Source organism: Hyperolius riggenbachi, chromosome 8 (assembly GCF_040937935.1).
Source record: "Hyperolius riggenbachi isolate aHypRig1 chromosome 8, aHypRig1.pri, whole genome shotgun sequence".
Taxonomy (NCBI): Eukaryota; Metazoa; Chordata; class Amphibia; order Anura; family Hyperoliidae; genus Hyperolius; species Hyperolius riggenbachi.
This window is the reverse complement of record NC_090653.1, coordinates 92,343,563-92,365,339: the sequence shown is the minus strand read 5'-3', so window position 1 is coordinate 92,365,339 and position 21,777 is coordinate 92,343,563. Positions and strand designations below refer to the sequence as shown.

The following is a 21,777-nucleotide window of genomic DNA, read 5'->3' as shown; positions in this document are numbered from 1 at the left end:
TACATGGGTTTAAATCATGATCATCATAACAGATTTTGCTTGTAACCACTACTGCCTACTATTGCATTGTTGCTAAAACAGAGTTTTCAAAAACATTTCCAGTGTGGAATTGTGAGAAAACGCGGAAAAGCCGCCGCGTGTACTCAGAACAGGGCGGCTGATTCGGCGTCCAACGCGGCGGTTTGCACGCATAGGCCTACATTTAGTAATATGGTCGAACGCGGAGGAACCGCCGCATGCCTTGATAGGCGGCGGATTCCGCGTCCAGCACGGTGGGTGATTTGCAACACATGTCTGGTGTGGCTGGGACTGATAGTCCACACAGGTTCAGAAGGACGCGCGCGCCGAGAGGCAGAACTTTTATGACAGCCAGAAGGGAGTCAGCTGACCAAGCCGGTCAGCTGACAATTCAACCAGTTCCCATTGGTCCAGCACTTTAGGGGAGGCGCTGGAGAGCGCTTTGCTATATATACTGGGTGCTGGTCATTCTCTGGTTGTCTGCCGTTGCGATCACTACGTGGAAGCACTCAGACCTTTTGTCAGATTCTCTGTTATACTTCAGACTAGTTCCAGGGTGTTGATGATCACGGACCTCACACCCAGACTAGGGAATTGTATTATCATTCTGTTATACTTCAGACTAGTTCCAAGGTGTTGATGATCACGGGGCTCACACCAAGACTAGGCATTGTTTATTATCTGTTATGACCTTCTGCTTTCCTGACCTCTCTTCTGATTACTGATTTTGTACTTCGCTATATCTGATACTCCATTGCCAAACCTTGCTTGTCTTAGGATTCCGTATCAGTCTTTCCCTCTGTATCTGATCTGTCTGTTGCCGACCTGGCTTGTCCGACCTCGAGAACTATCTCCTCTGTTTAGAGATCATTCACAGATCTGTCAGTGACACTCCACCTTTGGTGTCACTCACACTCTGGTCCTTCCCACACTCAGCCTGACTCCTCCCCTTGGGGAGCTTCAGGCCTTGAAAGAGGTTTGTTCTTTGGACAGTATCCCATACTGCCTTGTACCCCCTTTACAGGGCCCCTCCTCTGTTGCACCAAACACTCATATTACTCAGGTGACCAGAGGTTAGAGATATATCTGATTATTGGTGATACTGCAGATCATCAATAATCGGGTATATATCCGTATTCTCGGTGATACTGCAGATCACCGGTAATCAGATCCTCTCTGTGTTACACCGATCATTACAGGAATACATTTGTTTGGGAATACTCAGTCTAGAAACTAATGTATCCTCTGTCTGTTTGGAGAACTGTCGCCAAGTGGATTTTGTTCCTAAGATTTCATCAGCGCTGTGTAGTATGTTGGCGCTTTATAAATACAATAAATAATAATAAATAATAATTTCATTAGTCCTAGACTCACTACAGCTAGATTGGAGTCTGCAGTGACCTTTTTGGAATATTGACATATTATGCACATGCCTCTTTATATATGATTGGGAATAGCTGTGACCACAGCCTTTTCTTGTGGGACTGGGGGTTGGCTGAGCCTGAACACTTTTCATTGGTCATGTTTTCTACGTCATTTAATAAAAATGTGTTTTATTTTTAAGTACACACAGTTCTACCTATCTACTTCAGCCCACAATATATTCTAGTAATATATCCCTTTTCAGTTGGTAAAATACACAGCTATCCCTGTAGCTTAATACAGTTCTCTCTCTGTCCCTGTCAACTACTTACCACACAGCACAGAACTAAAAACACTTCCATTCACCCCCTTTATATATGGCTCTGATGGGATCCATGCTGATTGGCTGCTGAGGCTTCCTGTGCATTCTGGGAGCAAATTATTAACCTAGAAGATGCCAATTTGCCGTACCACCCCATGGGCTTTGCCCAAGATCAATAGGCAAGAAAGCTATTGCACGCACATGCAGTGTAGCACAGACTAGATTAGGCTCAGTTTTTTCCATAGAGGGCTTGAGCAGGTCTGAGCTAGTGCACATGTGCTAGCCATTGACATGCAGCTTATTGGAAGTCCCAGAGCTTGAACGGACCAGTTGAAGAGGACGTAGGAAACATCTCCAGGATCCAGAGGTTTCCCCCTCCAGAGGGGACTACCCTGTAGGGGCACTTTTTTCCCCTACAGATGCACGTTAACACAACTTTGCTACTAACTGCTAAATTCAGCCCCATTGACTTCAAAGCAATTTTGCAAAACTGTTTCACTGAAAATTTGCAGAACCATTGGGATTTTGAAGAAATTAACTACAATTTGCTAACTAGATTTAACCACTTAAGTACCAGCGGTCTCTGCCCCCTTAAGGACCAGAGATCGCTGGTACAATACCGACGGAATCTCGACGAATCCCATGCATACCCGTCGCAACCAATGTCACCGCTGCATCCCCGGATCCTCCTGACATAGACTGTGCCGTCTCTATGATGGCAGAGTCATGTGAGCTGGTCAGAAGCCGCTTTCATTGGCTCCTGACCCGGTCTATCAATGTAAGTCAAAGGGAGCAGCTTACATTGATAGACACGGCCAGGAGCCAATGAAATTGGCTCCTGACCGGCTCACATGGCTCTGCACTCAGAGATAGGCAGAGCCAGTAAGCTGCAGCAAGAGACGATTGGCGGGGAGCGACGGAAACGGCGGATGCACGCTGTGGGCGGTGATTGAAATCTACACCCTGCCAGCCAGGAGCCCACCAAAACAGGGCATAGATTTCAATCACTGTGGTCCTAAAGTAGTTAAGCTGACTACCTCATTCAACTTGAGTCTGGATGATTTTTGTATCTTAAAGATGTAACCATTCTGATAATCCATTTCAACTGCTAATCAGGCCCAAGCTGACCACCTCCAATAAACACATTTTTTTTTTTTAACATGTAGGGAAGTGTCCTAATCTCCCGTATATTGCTTGTGTTATTGCACTATTCCCTAAGGAGAAAAAAAAAAAAGCAGTAAATGATTTGACTTAAAATGCCTTACAATCAGCATACAAGATATAGCCTAGGGAGTTAAAAAGATTGATTGATTGTTGTATTTTAGTTTTAAGGTGCCCATGCATCTACCAATTTTGAGGCCCAATCAACCATCTGATTCAATAATTTTATTGAATCAGAAGAAAATTGGTGTCACAACAAGCATGCTCAATCAACCATTACAACAATTTTGGGCCAAATTGATTGAATGTGTCAACTGTACCTGCTGGAAAGATCTGAGTCAAAAGTGCTCCATGATGTGCGTGGCGTTTAATATCGCAATGAGCATGAAGGACCCCTATATATTTTCTGCCTAAGTGTAAAAGGGTCCTCCCTGGTGCCCATGCAGTATAAAATCCCACCTGTTCTGCTGCCATGACACCAGGCACGTATATGCGATATCACCATGTGGCAGGTGACAGTGGAGAATGCTGGGGACTGGTGAGATTTTTACACTGCATAGGTGTACTGGGGGGGGGGGGGGGGAGACATTTACTCTTAGCAGGTGGTGGAGGCGGCATAGTTAGGTCAATTCCTCATTTCGTGCTGAAACCTTTTACAAATCGCATCTCTCCCCCACTAGGGTCCCCTTCCGGTGCTCCCCTCCATGCAGAATAGCAGCGGCAAGGCACTTACGCGATGTCCAGATGCCGGCGGATCTCCCCTTTGATGTACCTGCAGCCACCGGGAGCTGTGATCTGCCCTCCATAGCTTCTGCCTGTCTACTTCCTGTTTCTGCTGCAGGAAGTAGACAAGAGGCGGCTACGGAGGGCATATCACAAGGAGACCTGGCAGCTGTACGCACATCAAAGGGGAGACTCGCTGGCAGCTGGATGTCACGTAAGTACCTTGCTGCTGCTGTTCTGCATGGTGGAGAGCACTGGAGGGGGACCCTAGAGGAGGGAGGAGAGAAATAGGGTCCACCTTTAGCCAACAGCTGCCCACCTCTTTGATCTGCTAAGTCTAGAGCCAGCCCTGCCCTGCAGTATATGGGCAAGCAAAACAGATGTCTCTCTAATTGAGTTCGAATAGAGAGAGATTTGTCTCTTGGTCGATCTGCTCATACATTGATGTATGGGCACATTTAGACAACTAAGAACTGGTTTCAACAGACCTTTTCATGAATGCCTCATTAGAAGAATGTGTCTCCGTGATCGCAAAGTAGTTTTCAACCCCTCTGTGCACAATGTGATGATGCTTTACCTCTACTGACTATGAGGTTTACTTTTCCTGCAAGCAGATTGGTTTTATTTCCTTCAGAAAAGCTGCAAGTGGAACCCATGGCAGTTCCACTCGCAATTAATTAGTGTGTACAAGAAAAAATGCACAAACATACAGACAAGTCATGTGAACAGAACATTTAAGCTTAAAAATGTATACAAACCAAAGAAATATTTTTAGGAATAAGAGTCAAGATGAAGAAAATATCTCCAAATGCAAGACTTGCGATAAGTATGTTGGGACCATTTCTCATGCGTTTATTCTTGCAAATAATTATTAGAAGAGTTGAATTTCCCACAATCCCCACTAGGAATGTAGCACAGGAAAATATGATGCTAATATCCATAATGAGATATTTGATGTCAGAGGAAAATTCACAAGGCTGCACAGTAGTGTTTTGGTTCATGTTCTGTTGCAGAAAGTCATCTGCTGGTGTCTGATTTATGCTCTGTGACAGCTCGGAGTTTTCCTCTAGATATTCCGGCGTTGGAGAAAGCTGGCAGGGAGCACCAATTATTAGGCATGCCATCCACATGATGGCAAAGGTACCAGGAGACATCATAGTTACAATGTGAGAAGGACCTTCAATCTGCAGCTGGATGCAGCTTAGTTTTCTAAGCCTGTTAAAACAAAATGAAACAGTTGTATTTAGATGCGTTCACTTATTTCATTCTCACCTAATAACTGAATAGCCACTACTCAGAAAATTATTTAGAGTATATGCCGTTTAAATGGGTTTTTTGTTGTTTTTTGAAGAGCAGAATTTGGAGAGTGTGGCAATTTTACTGCTATTTAGTCAATGCACCACTCTGTATAGTATGTGTATCTTCAGACACAGAGATAGAACAGTATTGTTTTACATGGAGTGCAGTGACATAACTAGGGGAGGGGCAGAGGCTCTGAGGTGTGTGTGCGCGTGGGGGGGTAACTACTAACCGTCCCTTTCTCTGATACTCCAGATTAGGGGTGTTTATGTGGCTACACATGTTACACAGAGACAGAACAGTACTGCCTACATGGAGTGCAGTGACATAACTAGAGGAGGGGCAGGGGCCCAGAGTGGGGGGTAACTACTAACCTTCCCTTTCTCTGATACCCCATATTAGTGTAAGGGATCGCTCCTCTCGGACGGATGATTGGGGCATAGGAACTGAACTGTGAACTGATAACTTGCCAAGCCTGACAATTAGGAGGTTTTGTGTCTTTGTGGCTGCCCATGTTATGAGTAGAGATGACTCGAATGGTTCCAGGCGAACTTTGGGTGGTTCACGTTCGCCGGCGGAGGCGAACTGTTGTGGAAGTTCGATTCGCCCCATAATGCTTAATTGAGCACAACTTTGACCCTCTACATCACAGTCAGCAGGCACATTGTCGCCAATCAGACTACACTCACTGCTGGAGCCCCATTCCCCCTTATAAAAGGCAAGGTTCTCCTGCCGTTTTACTCACTCATCTGCCTATAGTAATTAGTTAAGGGACAGCTGCTGACAGACTCTGCTAGTGAAAGCTTAGTTAGGCTCTTGTAGGCTTGCACCTGACTGATTATTATTCCTTATATTGCAGTGGCTGGATAGTGTAATGGTTAAGGGCTCTGCCTCTGACACAGGAGACCTGGGTTCGAATCTCGGCTCTGCCTGTTCAGTAAGCCAGCACCTATTCAGTAAGGAGTTTCTTGGGCAAGTCTCCTTAACACTGCTACTGCCTACTGAGTGCGCTCTAGTGGCTGCCTCGCACGCGCTTTGAGTCCGACAGGAGAAAGGCGCTATACAAATACTGCCATTATTATTATTATATTACTCCCTCCTCCCTCACCCTCCTCCAGAGGAGGAGGGTCTTGTCTCCCAGGGAATTTTAGGATTTAAAAAGCCAGCTTACATACCTTGGCCAGGAATTGAACCCAGGTCTTAGTGCTTGGTAGGCAACTCTCTTCACCACTATACCACCACCAACACTACCTGCTGAAGCCAGCCTAGCATGTACCATTATGATATAGCCAAGAGAAAAATGAGCTTGCTTAGGGATTTGTAGGATTTCAAAAGCCAACTCACATGCATTGGCCAGGAATTGAACCCTGGCCTACCGCGTGGTATGCTGCTATCTTAACCATTATACCACCAACACTACATGCTGAAACTTCTTGGAGCAGACTTACTTCCTCCCTCCATCCTCCCTCCAAAAGACACACATACATCCCCATAAAATCATTCAACAGCAACTGCTTGCACAGTCTTTGTGGTACACAGTCTCTGTGGCACAATTGGTTAGCGTGTTTGGCTGTTAACGGAAAAGTTGGTGGTTCAAGCCCACCCAGGCATGGCCTTGCCTTTTGTGTTCAACAGTTGTCCGAAGAGAACCCCAGATAGCCATGTAGATTCATATATCTCTCTTTCTTTCTCTCTAGTAGGGATGGTCACCGATTTCCGCAGAATTATATTTTCCGCAATTTTGGGCGGAAATTGGTCATTCCATTCCGTTTGGTCGGAACGGAATTGCTTTTTCAATCCAGTGGAATTCCAAAATTGCCTGTGAAATTCTGCCGGTATGCTAGGCTGGCTTCAGCATGTAACATTGTAGTGTGTTGTGCTGGTGGTATAATGGTTAGGATAGCAGCCTACCACGCGGTAGGCCTGGTTTCAATTCCTGGCCAATGCATGTGAGTTGGCTTTTGAAATCCCTAAGCAAGCTCTTTTTTCTCTTGGATATATCATAGTGGTACATGCTAGGCTGGCTTCAGCATGTCGCATTGTAGTGTGTTGTGTTGGTGGTATAATGGTTAGGATAGCAGCCTACCACGCGGTAGGCCTGGGTTCAATTCCAGGCCAATGCATGCAAGTTGGCTTTTGAAATCCTACAAATCCCTAAGCAAGCTCATTTTTCTCTTGGATATATCATAATGGTACAGGCTAGGCTGGCTTCAGCATGTAGTGTTTGTGGTGGTATAGTGGTGAAGAGAGTTGCCTACCAAGCACTAAGACCTGGGTTCAATTCCTGGCCAAGGTATGTAAGCTGGCTTTCAAAATCCTACAATTCCCTGGAAGACAAGACCCTCCTCCTCTGGAGGAGAAAGAAGAAGAGGAGGGAGGATTACACTTCCTGATGTTGTAAAGTAAAGTAGCGTCGGCCTGCAATTGAACATTGAATGAGATTTCTGACCTTAAAACAGTGCTTTGTGTGAAATCTAGATTTTTTTCTGGCACTTTTGATGTCTATTCCACTCAACCATGTCTTCCTCCAGGTATTAGACCCCTTGAAACATCTTGTCCATCACTTTTCTGGCCACCATGAGTGTTTCCAGTTTTCACAGTTCACCTCCCCATTGAAGTCTATTGCGGTTCACGAAAGTTCACGCGAACCCGAAAATCGGAGGTTCGCGACATCTCTAGTTATGAGTGTTATGAGAGATCCTGATAGCCACAAGTTTTATGAGCCTTGTAAGATGGGCCCCCAGGCTGTGAGGGTCACCGGGGGAAGCAAAAATGCACACTTACATTCCAGTAGGTTGTTTGTAGAGCATAGAGTTTTATAGGGCTCTACCCCTTCACGTTGGCCGCCTGGCTGGCTCTCCGTGTCCACATAGAGGACCCTTCCTCGATCTCCCCACACGTCACGCCGGCTTACTTCCGCTTCTGCCGTTACTCCCTACTAGTTTCGTCCTATTGGACTCACCAGGAGCATGCTCCTGATGAGTCCAATAGGACGAAACTAGTAGGGCGTGGCGGCAGAAGCGGAAGTAAGCCGGCGTGGCGTGTGGGGAGATCGAGGAAGCACTGGCGTAGGGCCCGAGGTCGCAGCGGTCGCACCCGCGACTGGGCCCGGCTCCTGCAGCCTGGGGGAGGGGCCCGGGGCCCCGCATGTGTGTGTGTATATACCTGCAGCGGCCGGCACTTAATTAACCTGGCCGGCTCGGGAGGGCTCCATTTGCGGCTCCCAGACAGATACAGTGCATGCAGACACTGAGACACATACCCGCACTGTCTGCCTGCCTGGTCTCCAGAGTCTCCCCTCCCTAGCTCTCTTCAGACAGCAGCGGCCACTTCAGTGTGTGTGACTGCTATACGTCACACACATACACACAACAAAGTCACGCTGTCTGGGCTGGCTCTTATCTCATCATCTCCTCTGCAGCTGCTGTCACTCACTCCATCCAGACCTTCCGGACCGCCCCCTCCACGCTCCAGTTGGCCCTTCACTGATCTCTGGCTGGCCTGGCTCCTCCCATATCCCTCGAGTGAGCTGCAGGTTCAGCCAGAGTCAGAGTGTGGGAAAGTCGTGTTTGTCGCCTGCAAGCTGATGGACTGCTGCCAGTCAGTGGGGAGGTCGAGGAGTCTGGAGCTTTGTAAGTCCGGGCTGCATTGCCTCTCCTACTGTGTCCCTGTCTCTCTCCCTAGTCCCTATGGCTGCCCCCCCCCCCCCCCATGTCCCTGTCTCTCCCTATGGCTGTCTCCCCCCCCCCCCGTGTCCCTGTCTCTCCCTATGGCTGTCTCCCCCTCCCCTGTGTCCCTCCCTATGGCTGTCTCCCCCCCCTGTGTCCCTGTCTCTCCCTATGGCTGTCTCCCTCCCCCCCATGTCCCTGTCTCTCCCTATGGCTGTCTCCCTCCCCCCCATGTCCCTGTCTCTCCCTATGGCTCCCCCCCCCCCCCCCGTGTCCCTGTCTCTCCCTATGGCTGCCCCCGCCCCCCCGTGTCCCTGTCTCTCCCTATGGCTGTCTCCCCCCCCCTGTGTCCCTGTCTCTCTCCCTATGGCTGTCACCCCCCCCCCCCATGTCCCTGTCTCTCTCCCTATGGCTGTCTCCCTCCCCTGTGTCCCTGTCTCTCCATATGGCTGTCTCTCCCCCTGTGTCCCTGTCACTCCCTATGGCTGTCTTCCCCCCTGTGTCCCTGTCTCTCCCTATGGCTGTCTTCGACCCCCCCCCGTGTCCCTATCTCTCTTTATGGCTGCCCCCCCCCCCCCCCGTGTCCCTTTCTCTCTCCCTGTGGCTGTCTCCCTACCTGTGTCTCTCCCTGTGGCTGTCTCTCTCCTTGTGTCCTCGTCTCTCACCCTGTGTCACGGTCTCTCTCCCAGTTTCCTTGTGTCTCTCCCTGTGGCTGTCTCTCTCCCTGTGTCCCTGTCTCTCTCCCTGGCTGTCTCTCTCCCAGTGTCCCTATCTCTCTCCCTGTGGCTGTCTCTCTCCTTGTGTCCCTGTGTCCTGGTCTCTCTCACGGTTTCCCTGTGTCTCTCCCTGTGGCTGTCTCTCTCCCTGTGTCCCTGTCTCTCTCCCTGGCTGTCTCTCTCCCAGTGTCCCTATCTCTCTCCCTGTGGCTGTCTCTCTCCTTGTGTCCCTGTGTCCCGGTCTCTCTCACAATTTCCCTGTGTCTCTCCCTGTGGCTGTTTCTCTTCCTGAGTCCCTGTCTCTCTCCCTGTGGCTGTCTCTCTCCTTGTGTCCCTGTGTCTCTCCCTGTGTCCTGGTCTCTCTCACGGTTTCCCTGTGTCTCTCCCTGTGGCTGTCTCTCTCCCTGTGTCCCTGTCTCTCTCCCTGGCTGTCTCTCTCCCAGTGTCCCTATCTCTCTCCCTGTGGCTGTCTCTCTCCTTGTGTCCCTGTGTCCCGGTCTCTCTCACAATTTCCCTGTGTCTCTCCCTGTGGCTGTTTCTCTTCCTGAGTCCCTGTCTCTCTCCCTGTGGCTGTCTCTCTCCTTGTGTCCCTGTGTCTCTCCCTGTGTCCTGGTCTCTCTCACGGTTTCCCTGTGTCTCTCCCTGTGTCCTGGTCTCTCTCACGGTTTCCCTGTGTCTCTCCCTGTGTCCTGGTCTCTCTCACGGTTTCCCTGTGTCTCTCCCTGTGGATGTCTCTCTTCCTGAGTCCCTGTCTCTCTCTCTGTGGCTGTCTCTCTTCCTGTGTCCCTGTCTCTCTCCCTCTGTCCCTGTCTCTCCCTGTCCTCGTCTCTCTCCCTGTGTCCCTGTCTCTTTCCGTGTCTCTCCTGTGTCCCTGTCTCTCTCCGTGTCCCTGTCTCTCTCCCTGGCTATCTATAGTGAGGCACCTATTCCTGACTACCTATACTGAGGCACCTATTCCTGGCTATCTATACTGGGGCACCTATTCCTGGCTATCTATACTGAGGCACCTATTCCTGGCTATCTATACTGAGGCACCTATTCTTGGCTATCTGTACTGGGAGCACCTATTCCTGGCTATCTATACTGAGGCACCTATTCCTGACTATCTATACTGAGGCACCTATTCCTGGCTATCTATACTGAGGCACCTATTCCTGGCTATCTATACTGAGGCACCTATTCCTGGCTATCTATACTGGGGCACCTATTCCTGGCTATCTGTACTGGAAGCACCTATTCCTGACTATCTATACTGAGGCACCTATTCCTGACTACCTATACTGGGGCACCTATTCCTGGCTATCTATACTGGGGCACCTATTCCTGGCTATCTATACTGAGGCACCTATCCCTGGCTATCTATACTGAGGCACCTATCCCTGGCTATCTATACTGAGGCACCTATTCCTGGCTATCTATACTGGGGCACCTATTCCTGGCTATCTATACTGAGGCACCTATTCCTGGCTATCTGTACTGGGAGCACCTATTCCTGGCTATCTATACTGAGGCACCTATTCCTGACTATCTATACTGCGGCACCTATTCCTGGCTATCTATACTGCGGCACCTATTCCTGACTATCTATACTGCGGCACCTATTCCTGACTATCTATACTGCGGCACCTATTCCTGACTACCTATACTGGGGCACCTAATCCTGGCTATCTGTACTGGGAGCACCTATTATTATTATTTAGTATTTATATAACGCCAACATCTTCCTCAGCACTGTACAGAGTATATTGTCTTGTCACTAACTGTCCCTCAGGGGAGCTCACAATCTAATCCCTACCTGGCTACCTATACTGGGAACACCTATTCCTGGGTTACCTATACCCTAGGTACCTATACCTGGCTATTTAATGTAGTGGGGGGGGGGCCAGGTCCAAATTCCGCATCGGGGCCCTGAGGTTTGTAGCTACGCCACTGCGAGGAAGGGTCCTCTATGTGGACACGGAGAGCCAGCCAGGCGGCCAACGTGAAGGGGTAGAGCCCTATAAAACTCTATGCTCTACAAACAACCTACTGGAATGTGAGTGTGCATTTTTAATATAAATAAATGGTCTCATATGGTTTTACGCTATGGAAAGGAATATGTGCTTTATTTGAGGTGAATGCTGAGGATACACAGTCGTATTAAATATCGTCCTAAGGAGCCAGTATAGGCATGTGATTGTCTGAAAATATCCCAGAGGCGTTTGTGACCCATCTAGCCAGGGGGTCATCTTCTAAGGGTGAGTGCCCACTTCTGAGGGTGAGGTGGTGGTGGTCATTCCATATGCTTCTGGAGGTCAAGTCTGGCACGGACGTGGAATTATAGGACTTTTATCTAATAGGATTTAGGACTGTGAACACAGCAAGAGCGCTTATACTTTTATAAATGCAAAATACATGACCACTGAGCTGGACTCCAATTGTGTTGCGTTTAGTAATCACTGATGCAGAATAACTGGAACTAGGTTTATTGACAAGCTACTGCAGCTCTGTAAAACATCAAGCCATGCTTTGCTTTGTATATCCAGCACACTCAGACAGGCAGGGACAGGAATCAACAAAATCTAGAGCAGCATAGATAATCTCATGCAATTATGCAGTATCACAGTAGTAGCACAGTGCCATCTACAGGCCAGAAGCATGCACACCATATTTCCCCTTTTGTTACAAAAGCTTCTGCAAATGAATATCAACAAGGGCTAAAGGATACATTTCATCTGTTACCTTTAAAGTATACACTGTCTTTCTGCTCCTAGGCATTGAATTAAGAAAGCTCTCTTTCTAGTACCCATTAATTCAGTGTTTGCAGCAAGTACATAATTGTCAAACATTTGAGTCCACTCAGTGAAGTGCATTGTAGGCTCACCTAGGTGTTGAAGGAAACATGGTGGTTGTTGTAATGCAAGATCCCTTCCTCGTCGCCAATTTGATGAGTTCAGTAATCACTCAATCCAGGAAACAGGTCACTGCAACCACTGCACCTACTGTGATTGGGAGCAGAACACCAAAGAGCCAGGAAAATGTAGTGTAGCCCCTTTCAGGGGACAAAGTGTTTTTTTAATTTATGTTCTGACATGTGAATTTATGTTCGCATCAGCAGCGAAATTTCGCATGCTGCTGACACAGGTCTTGGCAACAGGCAGATCCAAATAAGCACATAGAGACAGTGCACGCGGACATATCGTTGCTTGCACTCTGGCGGTCGCCAAGCAACCAGGTACAAAAAGCAGGGAAACTTCTAGAGGGAGCGCGAGCGATAGAACTGCAGCAGCATGAGGGGCATTGCGCGCACAGAAACTACACAGTTAGGCAACGGAGAGCAGAAGGGAAGGAGGCACACCGTGCAGCAGGAGAGATTACCTCAGACATGGCAGATCGAATCCAGTGCGGCAGCAAGGTGCCCTGGCAGCTATCCAGGCATAGAGAGGAACTTTATTAACAGAGGGAGCAACATAGTCTACAGCTGGGAAACAAAGCATAGACAGAACTAGAGATGTAGCGAGCAGTTCGCCGGCGAACGGTTCCAGGCGAACATTGGGGGTTCGCGTTCGCCTGCGCCAGGCGAACCTTTGCGGAAGTTCGATTCGCCCCATAATGCACTATGAGGGTCAACTTTGACCCTCTGCATCACAGTCAGCAGGCACATTGTAGCCATTCAGGCTACAGTAAGCCCTGGAGCCCCACCCCCCCCTTATATAAGGCAGGGTCCGGCGGCCATTACACTCACTCGTGTGCCTGCTATTAGACAGACTAGGGCGAGCTGCTGCAGACTTGTTCTTCTAGGGACAGATTAGTTAGGTTCTTTGCTGCTTAGTTTGCTCCTGGCTGATTGTTATTGCTTTTATAGCAACCTAGCTCTTTTCAGAGCTCATCCTGTACTTTTTTTTACTGTGTGTCAAACTGACACTTTTGTTGCATGCACAGCCTTGCTAATTGATAGTGTTTGTGTGCCACTGCCATCAGCCCAGCACATTCAGTGACTGACTACCTGTGTGTGTGTGTGACAGGGAGCTGCACATTGTACTACCCAGTACTGCATATACCCAGTACCTGTTGTGTTTACTTAACCCACCTCATCACTGCATATACCTAGCTTTGTGTTGAGTGAACCCAGCTCACTGCATCCTACTACTACCTGTTGTGTTTACTTAACCCACCTCCTCACTGCACATAACTACCTGTAGTGTTGAGTAAACCCAGCTCACTGCATATACCTACTACCTGTTGTGTTGAGTAAACCCAGCTAACTGCATATACCTACTACATGTGTTGAGTGAACCCAGCTCACTGCATATACCTACTACCTGTTGTGTTTACTTAACCCACCTCATCACTGCACATAACTACCTGTTGTGTTGAGTAAACCCAGCTCACTGCATATACCTACTACCTGTTGTGTTGAGTGAACCCAGCTCACTGCATATACCTTCTACCTGTTGTGTTGACTTAACCCACCTCGTCATCACTGCATATACCTAGCTTTGTGTTGAGTGAACCCACCTCACTGCATCCTAGTACCTTTACTGTTCAGTGAACCCAGCTCACTGCATCCTACTACCTGTTGTGTTGAGTGAACCCACCTCACTGCATCCAAGTACCTTTACTGTTTAGTGAACCCAGCTCACTGCATCCTACTACCTGTTGTGTTGAGTGAACCCACCTCACTGCATCCTAGTACCTTTACTGTTCAGTGAACCCAGCTCACTGCATCCTAGTACCTTTACTGTTCAGTGAACCCAGCTCACTGCATCCTAGTACCTGTTGTGTTGAGTGAACCCACCTCACTGCATCCTAGTACCTTTACTGTTCAGTGAACCCAGCTCACTGCATCCTACTACCTGTTGTGTTGAGTGAACCCACCTCACTGCATCCTAGTACCTTTACTGTTCAGTGAACCCAGCTCACTGCAACCTACTACCTGTTGTGTTGAGTGAACCCACCTCACTTCATCCTAGTACCTTTACTGCTCAGTGAACCCAGCTCACTGCATCCTAGTACCTTTACTGTTCAGTGAACCCAGCTCACTGCATCCTACTACCTGTTGTTTTTACTTAACCCACCTCATTACTGCACATAACTACCTGTTGTGTTGAGTGAACCCAGCTCACTGCATATACCTACTACCTGTTGTGTTGAGTGAACCCAGCTCACTGCATATACCTACTACCTGTTGTGTTGAGTGAACCCAGCTCACTGCATATACCTACTACCTGTTGTGTTGAGTGAACCCAGCTCACTGCATATACCTACTACCTGTTGTGTTTACTTAACCCACCTCATCACTGCACATAACTACCTGTTGTGTTGAGTGAACCCAGCTCACTGCATATACCTACTACCTGTTGTGTTTACTTAACCCACCTCATCACTGCACATAACTACCTGTTGTGTTGAGTAAACCCAGCTCACTGCATATACCTACTACCTGTTGTGTTGAGTGAAAAGCAACAAAAAGAGGATTGGCTCTTGGGTGCATGAAAATCAATAAATAACTTTATTAATTAATTAATACAAACATCCTAAAACTGAATCTATACATAACACCATCATATATAAATTATTAAAATAGGTTACATCTCCGCCAAAAATGCCACTAAAGACTCTGAATCCCTATAATGACTATGGGGCTGCAGTCCCCAGAAAGAATCAAGAAATCAAAAAATCCTTTTCACTGGATATTTAGCTGGTAAGGAAGGCATGCATGAGGGCATAATGAACATATTTTTCCATCTTTGGTTTTTATGTCAAAGTTCATGCAGATGTGCCCCCTACTCGCAGGGGCTATTATAGCAACAATGGATATATGACGACTCAAATAAACCTTGGACAGGATATTAGGGGTTGATCATGCTGTTAGTGTCCATAACACTCTACCCCCCACTCGCAGGGGCAAGGATGGAAAGTGGTTAGTGAAGTAAGCAAGCGGTCAACATGCTATATGCTCTCTGCTGTCCGCCTTTGATAAGGCCGTTAGGAAACGGCGAAACATGTTAGGCTATCTCACAGCGAGCTAGCTCCGCCATTCTGTCATCTGGGACTCTCCTTCCACCACTATATCTGGACATTGCTATGTTAGCTGGATTGGTAACTATATCAACTGCATGCATGATCTATTAATTCAGGGCTGGACCTTCAATTTAAACCTTTGAACTTTTTATCATTGTGCAAGAATCCGCTTTATCACTGCATCAATGTTCTGGGCTGCTGTTGAACATTCATTATTGGCGGATTTTTAGCATTGGACTTCTGCTGATACCTGCTGCTTGCCTTTGCATTGCTTTTTGCACCTTGCTGCAGATGCTGATGTCATTGTGATTCATGTCATGCTGTGCATATAAGAATCCATCAGATGTTTGAAGGTTTACCATCAACTAATAGCATGTTGACCGCTTGCTTGCTTCACTAACCACTTTCCATCCTTGCCCCTGCGAGTGGGGGGTAGAGTGTTATGGACACTAACAGCATGATCAACCCCTAATATCCTGTCCAAGGTTTATTTGAGTCGTCATATATCCATTGTTGCTATAATAGCCCCTGCGAGTGGGGGGCACATCTGCATGAACTTTGACATCAAAACCAAAGATGGAGGAATATGTTCATTATGCCCTCATGCATGCCTTCCTTACCAGCTAAATATCCAGTGAAAAGGATTTTTTGATTTCTTGATTCTTTCTGGGGACTGCAGCCCCATAGTCATTATAGGGATTCAGAGTCTTTAGTGGCATTTTTGGCGGAGATGTAACCTATTTTAATAATTTATATATGATGGTGTTATGTATAGATTCAGTTTTAGGATGTTTGTATTAATTAATTAATAAAGTTATTTATTGATTTTTATGCACCCAAGAGCCAATCCTCTTTTGTTGCTTTTCATAGTCATTGTTGGCAGGATGCATTAAAAGTTTTCTCTTATATCGATAATTATTATTCAGTTTATTGCTCCTTATCAACTTTAGGTTCCTTATTGAGTAATTTATACTATATATTGTGTTGAATGAACCCAGCTCACTGCATATACCTACTACCTGTTGTGTTGACTTAACCCACCTCGTCATCACTGCATATACCTAGCTTTGTGTTGAGTGAACCCAGCTCACTGCATCCTACTACCTGTTGTGTTGAGTGAACCCACCTCACTGCATCCTAGTACCTTTACTGTTCAGTGAACCCAGCTCACTGCATATACCTAGCATCCCCCCCGAGATGGACAAAATGGACAAACCAGGTAGAGGTAGAGGCAGACCCAGAGGAAGGCCACCAGGCACCGGCAGGTCTGTGCGAGGTGGTGTTGCTGTGATTTCGTGCGGACCTGGCCCAAAATACAGTGCTCAGAAGAAGGCACGTGCCATCCAGGGCTGTATTTAGGGTTTGGGCTACCCTAGGCACCCCAAACCTATGGCGCCCCCCCCCCCCCCCCCCCCGAGGGCGTTGGCGGCACGCAGAGCGTGCCGCGACGAAAAATGGGCGTGGCCACATAATACAGTGGGCGTGTCCATAACATACAGTGGGTGTGACCAATTAAAACTTCCTAGTAAGAGTGCAGCCCAAAGTCAAAGGCCATGTTTTCTCCCCGGGTATGAGTAAAGTGACTAGGGTTGCAACGGTATGAAATTCCACGGTATGATAACCGTCAAAAAAAATACCACAGTATGACGGTATACGGTATTATGCAATTTTTTGGACCAGGGCCCCACCTCCTTCCATTACATTTTGTGCCCCTCCACCCCAGTGTGGGGTGCCCCACTCCCTCGGGAACTGTAAAAAGGCTCACCCTATTCCTGCAAAAGTCCTGATGGCGTGATAGGTGTAGCTAGTAATAGGTGGTCGCAGCATAGGTAGCTAGGGATAGGTGAAGCCAGGGATAAGTGTGGCCAGAAATAGGTGGCCGCTGTATAGGTAGCCAGGAATAGATGTAGCCAGTAGTTGGTGGCCGCTGTATAGGTAGCCAGGAATAGATGTAGCCAGTAGTTGGTGGCCGCTGTATAGGTAGCCAGGGATAGGTGTGGCCAGAAATAGGTGGCCGCTGTATAGGTAGCCAGGGATAGATGAAGCCAGTAGTAGGTGGTCGCAGTATAGGTAGCCAGGGATAGGTGTAGCCAGAAATAGGTGGCCGCTGTATAGGTAGCCAGGGATAGGTGTAGCCAGTAGTTGGTGGCCGCTGTATAGGTAGCCAGGAATAGATGTAGCCAGTAGTTGGTGGCCGCTGTATAGGTAGCCAGGGATAGGTGTGGCCAGAAATAGGTGGCCGCTGTATAGGTAGCCAGGGATAGATGAAGCCAGTAGTAGGTGGTCGCAGTATAGGTAGCCAGGGATAGGTGTAGCCAGAAATAGGTGGCCGCTGTATAGGTAGCCAGGGATAGGTGTAGCCAGTAGTAGGTGGCCGCAGTATAGGTAGCCAGGGATAGGTGTAGCCAGTAGTAGGTGGCCGCTGTATAGGTAGCCAGGGATAGATGTAGCCAGTAGTAGGTGGCCATAGTATAGGTAGCCAGGGATAGGTGTAGCCAGTAGTAGGTGGCTGCAGCATAGGTAGCCAGGGATGGGTGTAGCCAGTAGTAGGTGGCTGCAGCATAGGTAGCCAGGGATAGGTGTAGCCAGTAGTAGGTGGCCGCTGTATAGGTAGCCAGGGATAGATGTAGCCAGTAGTAGGTGGCCACAGTATAGGTAGCCAGGGATAGGTGCAGCCAGTAGTAGGTGGCTGCAGTATAGGTAGCCAGGGATAGGTGTAGCCAGTAGTAGGTTGCCACAGTATAGGTAGCCAGGGATAGGTTTAGCCAGAAATAGGTGGCCGCAGTACAGGTAGCCAGGGATAGGTGTAGCCAGAAATAGGTGGCCGCAGTATAGGTAGCCAGGGATAGGTGTAGCCAGAAATAGGTGGCCGCAGTATAGGTAGCCAGGGAATTGTTCTAATGACTGCATCTGCTCAGATACTGATAAAGAATCGTACAAGGATTTGTAGACAGTCCCTATTCAGTATATGGCAGGCTCTTGTGTACAGCGCCCAGCCACCAACCTCTACCCCTCCCCAAGTGTTCTGTACTGTAGTGATGCTGGAGGAGTCTGCAGAGCCAGTTCTGCTCCATCAGAGATGGACAGCGTGAGTGTAATAAGCTGAGGCTGGGAGCACACTGTATGTCCGTTTTCTGTACGTGTTTTCTGCACACCATGTGTGTCTGTATGTGTGAAAACATGCAATTTTTATCACAGGAGCTAATGTAATTGATCGAGAAAATGCGTGCAGTGGTTTGCTGCGGTCTGTTCTGATCTGCATGGGGAAAACACATTCAAGTGTGCACTAGCCAATTGATTAACATTGGTTCTCCGGTTACCTGTGCAGAAAGTGAAGGGGGTAGGGGGGCCCCCATCCAAAGTTTCGCAGGGGGGCCCAGTGACTTCTAGTTACGCCCCTGCTGGGCCCCCTTGCAAAAATTTGGATGGGGTCCCCCCCATAGGTGCCAAATAATCGTAATGGGGCAGCGTTTCACTATAAAATAATCGTAATGCGGCAATGTTTTACCATAAAATAATCGCAATGTGGGCAACATTTCAGCAGAGAATAACCGCAATGAGGGCAACATTTCACCCGAGAATAATCGCAATGAGGGCAACATTTCAGCAGAGAATAATCGCAATGAGGGCAACATTTCAGCAGAGAATAATCGCAATGAGGGCAACATTTCACAGAGAATAATCGCAATGAGGGCAACATTTCACCAGAGAATAATCGCAATGAGGGCAACATTTCACCAGAGAATAATCGCAATGAGGGCAACATTTCACCAGAGAATAATCGCAATGAGGGCAACATTTCACCAGAGAATAATCGCAGTGAGGGCAACATTTCACCAGAGAATAATCGCAGTGAGGGCAACATTTCACCAGAGAATAATCGCAGTGAGTGCAACATTTCACTAGCGAATAATCCCAATGAGTGCAACATTTCAGCAGAGAATAATCACAACGTGGGCAGTTTTTCAGCAGAAAATGTCCCCAGTTTAGGTAGTAGGTTTATAGGTGTCCCCAGTTAGATAGTAGCTAGGTATATAGGTGTCCCCAGTTAGATAGTAGGTACATAGGTGTCCCCAGTTAGATAGTAGGTACATAGGTGTCCCCAGTTAGATAGTAGGTAGGTATATAGGTGTCCCCAGTTAGATAGTAGGTAGGTATATAGGTGTCCCCAGTTAGATAGTAGGTAGGTATATAGGTGTCCCCAGTTAGATAGTAGGTAGGTATATAGGTGTCCCCAGTTAGACAGTAGGTATATAGGTGTCCCCAGTTAGACAGTAGGTACATAGGTGTCCCCAGTTAGACAGTAGGTACATAGGTGTCCCCAGTTAGACAGTAGGTACATAGGTGTCCCCAGTTAGACAGTAGGTACATAGGTGTCCCCAGTTAGACAGTAGGTACATAGGTGTCCCCAGTTAGATAGTAGGTACATAGGTGTCCCCAGTTAGATAGTAGGTAGGTATATAGGTGTCCCCAGTTAGATAGTAGGTAGGTATATAGGTGTCCCCAGTTAGATAGTAGGTAGGTATATAGGTGTCCCCAGTTAGATAGTAGGTAGGTATATAGGTGTCCCCAGTTAGATAGTAGGTAGGTATATAGGTGTCCCCAGTTAGATAGTAGGTAGGTATATAGGTGTCCCCAGTTAGACAGTAGGTAGGTATATAGGTGTCCCCAGTTAGACAGTAGGTATATAGGTGTCCCCAGTTAGACAGTAGGTATATAGGTGTCCCCAGTTAGACAGTAGGTATTTAGGTGTCCCCAGTTTAGGTATAGGTAGTAGGTATATAGGTGTCCCCAGTTAGATAGTAGCTAGGTATATAGGTGTCCCCAGTTAGATAGTAGGTAGGTATATAGGTGTCCCCAGTTAGATAGTAGGTAGGTATATAGGTGTCCCCAGTTAGACAGTAGGTAGGTATATAGGTGTCCCCAGTTAGACAGTAGGTATATAGGTGTCCCCAGTTAGACAGTAGGTATATAGGTGTCCCCAGTTAGACAGTAGGTATTTAGGTGTCCCCAGTTTAGGTATAGGTAGTAGGTATATAGGTGTCCCCAGTTAGATAGTAGCTAGGTATATAGGTGTCCCCAGTTAGATAGTAGGTATATAGGTGTCTCCAGTTTAGGTAGTAGGTATATAGGTGTCCCCAGTTAGACAGTAGGTATATAGGTGTCCCCAGTTTAGGTATAGGTAGTAGGTATATAGGTGTCCCCAGTTAGATAGTAGGTAGGTATATAGGTGTCCCCAGTTTAGGTAGTAGGTATATAGGAGTCCCCAGTTAGATAGTAGCTAGGTATATAGGTGTCCCCAGTTAGATAGTAGCTAGGTATATAGGTGTCCCCAGTTAGATAGTAGCTAGGTATATAGGTGTCCCCAGTTAGATAGTAGCTAGGTATATAGGTGTCCCCAGTTAGATAGTAGGTATATAGCAGTCCCCAGTTAGATAGTAGGTATATAGCAGTCCCCAGTTAGATAGTAGGTATATAGCAGTCCCCAGTTAGATAGTAGGTATATAGCAGTCCCCAGTTAGATAGTAGGTATATAGGTGTCCCCAGTTAGATAGTAGGTATATAGGTGTCCCCAGTTAGATAGTAGGTATATAGGTGTCCCCAGTTAGATAGTAGGTATATAGGTGTCCCCAGTTAGATAGTAGCTAGGTGTCCCCAGTTAGATAGTAGGTATATAGGTGTCCCCAGTTAGATAGTAGCTAGGTATATAGGTGTCCCCAGTTAGACAGTAGGTATATAGGTGTCCCCAGTTAGACAGTAGGTATATAGGTGTCCCCAGTTTAGGTATAGGTAGTAGGTATATAGGTGTCCCCAGTTAGATAGTAGGTATATAGGTGTCCCCAGTTTAGGTAGTAGTATCAGTGCTGCAGCTAGCTAAATCAGCTTACACCAGCAGTGAAAGGGTTACACACTAGAGACAGAGAGATGCTGGACTGTGTGATCAGGGCTGACATGTGACAGGCAGATAAGGCAAATTAAGTTGAGAGGAGGTGTCGTCTTACCATGGAGAGTGCCCGTGATGTTTGTGCAGCCAGTGTCCCTCTCCCCTTGAGCTTGATGAGGCAGGAGGCTGGGATTGAGGGAGAAAACCTGACGCTGCGCAGAAAAGCTGCAGACACCAGGCAAGACAGGGACCCTTGCAGAGTCATTTTAGACGAGCTGCCTGCTAAGCTGTCAGGAAATGAATTATGCAGCTTCAGGTCGCACTTCCGACCCTGCCCGCCTGCAGTTCATTGGCCAGTGGTTTGCTCTGTCACACACTCACAGGCTCAGCCCCGCTGAAGAGGAGGTCGGGACTAAACCACTGCCAGGCATGGATGGGGAGGGCAGGTGCCAGCTGCAGCTACCCTGGGCTGGACCAGACTCGCCCCCAACCCCCCCCCCCTCCCTTAAAAAAATAATAATAATCCAGAGGTCCACTCCAGAGGACCAGAGGAAAAATTTTAAATACATTAAATAACACACCATATAGGAGGCCGCCCCCCCCTGAGGGGCCGCCCATGGC

At 47.7% G+C, this 21,777-nt stretch overlaps 1 protein-coding gene across 1 annotated transcript in view; it reads right to left on the bottom strand.

Moving 5' to 3' along the window:
* The window catches only part of LOC137528264 (endothelin receptor type B-like), a 91,189-nt gene extending 69,767 nt beyond the window's left edge, over positions 1 to 21,422 (bottom strand). The window contains exons 1-2 of the mRNA XM_068249548.1: positions 21,275 to 21,422; positions 4,345 to 4,801 (exon numbers count right to left, since the gene is read on the bottom strand). Of these exons, the coding sequence (XP_068105649.1) occupies positions 4,345 to 4,743 (399 nt within the window). The 5' untranslated portion in view covers positions 4,744 to 4,801; positions 21,275 to 21,422. The remainder of the gene's footprint in view (positions 1 to 4,344; positions 4,802 to 21,274) is intronic.
* Between the last annotated feature and the right edge of the window lie 355 nt (positions 21,423 to 21,777).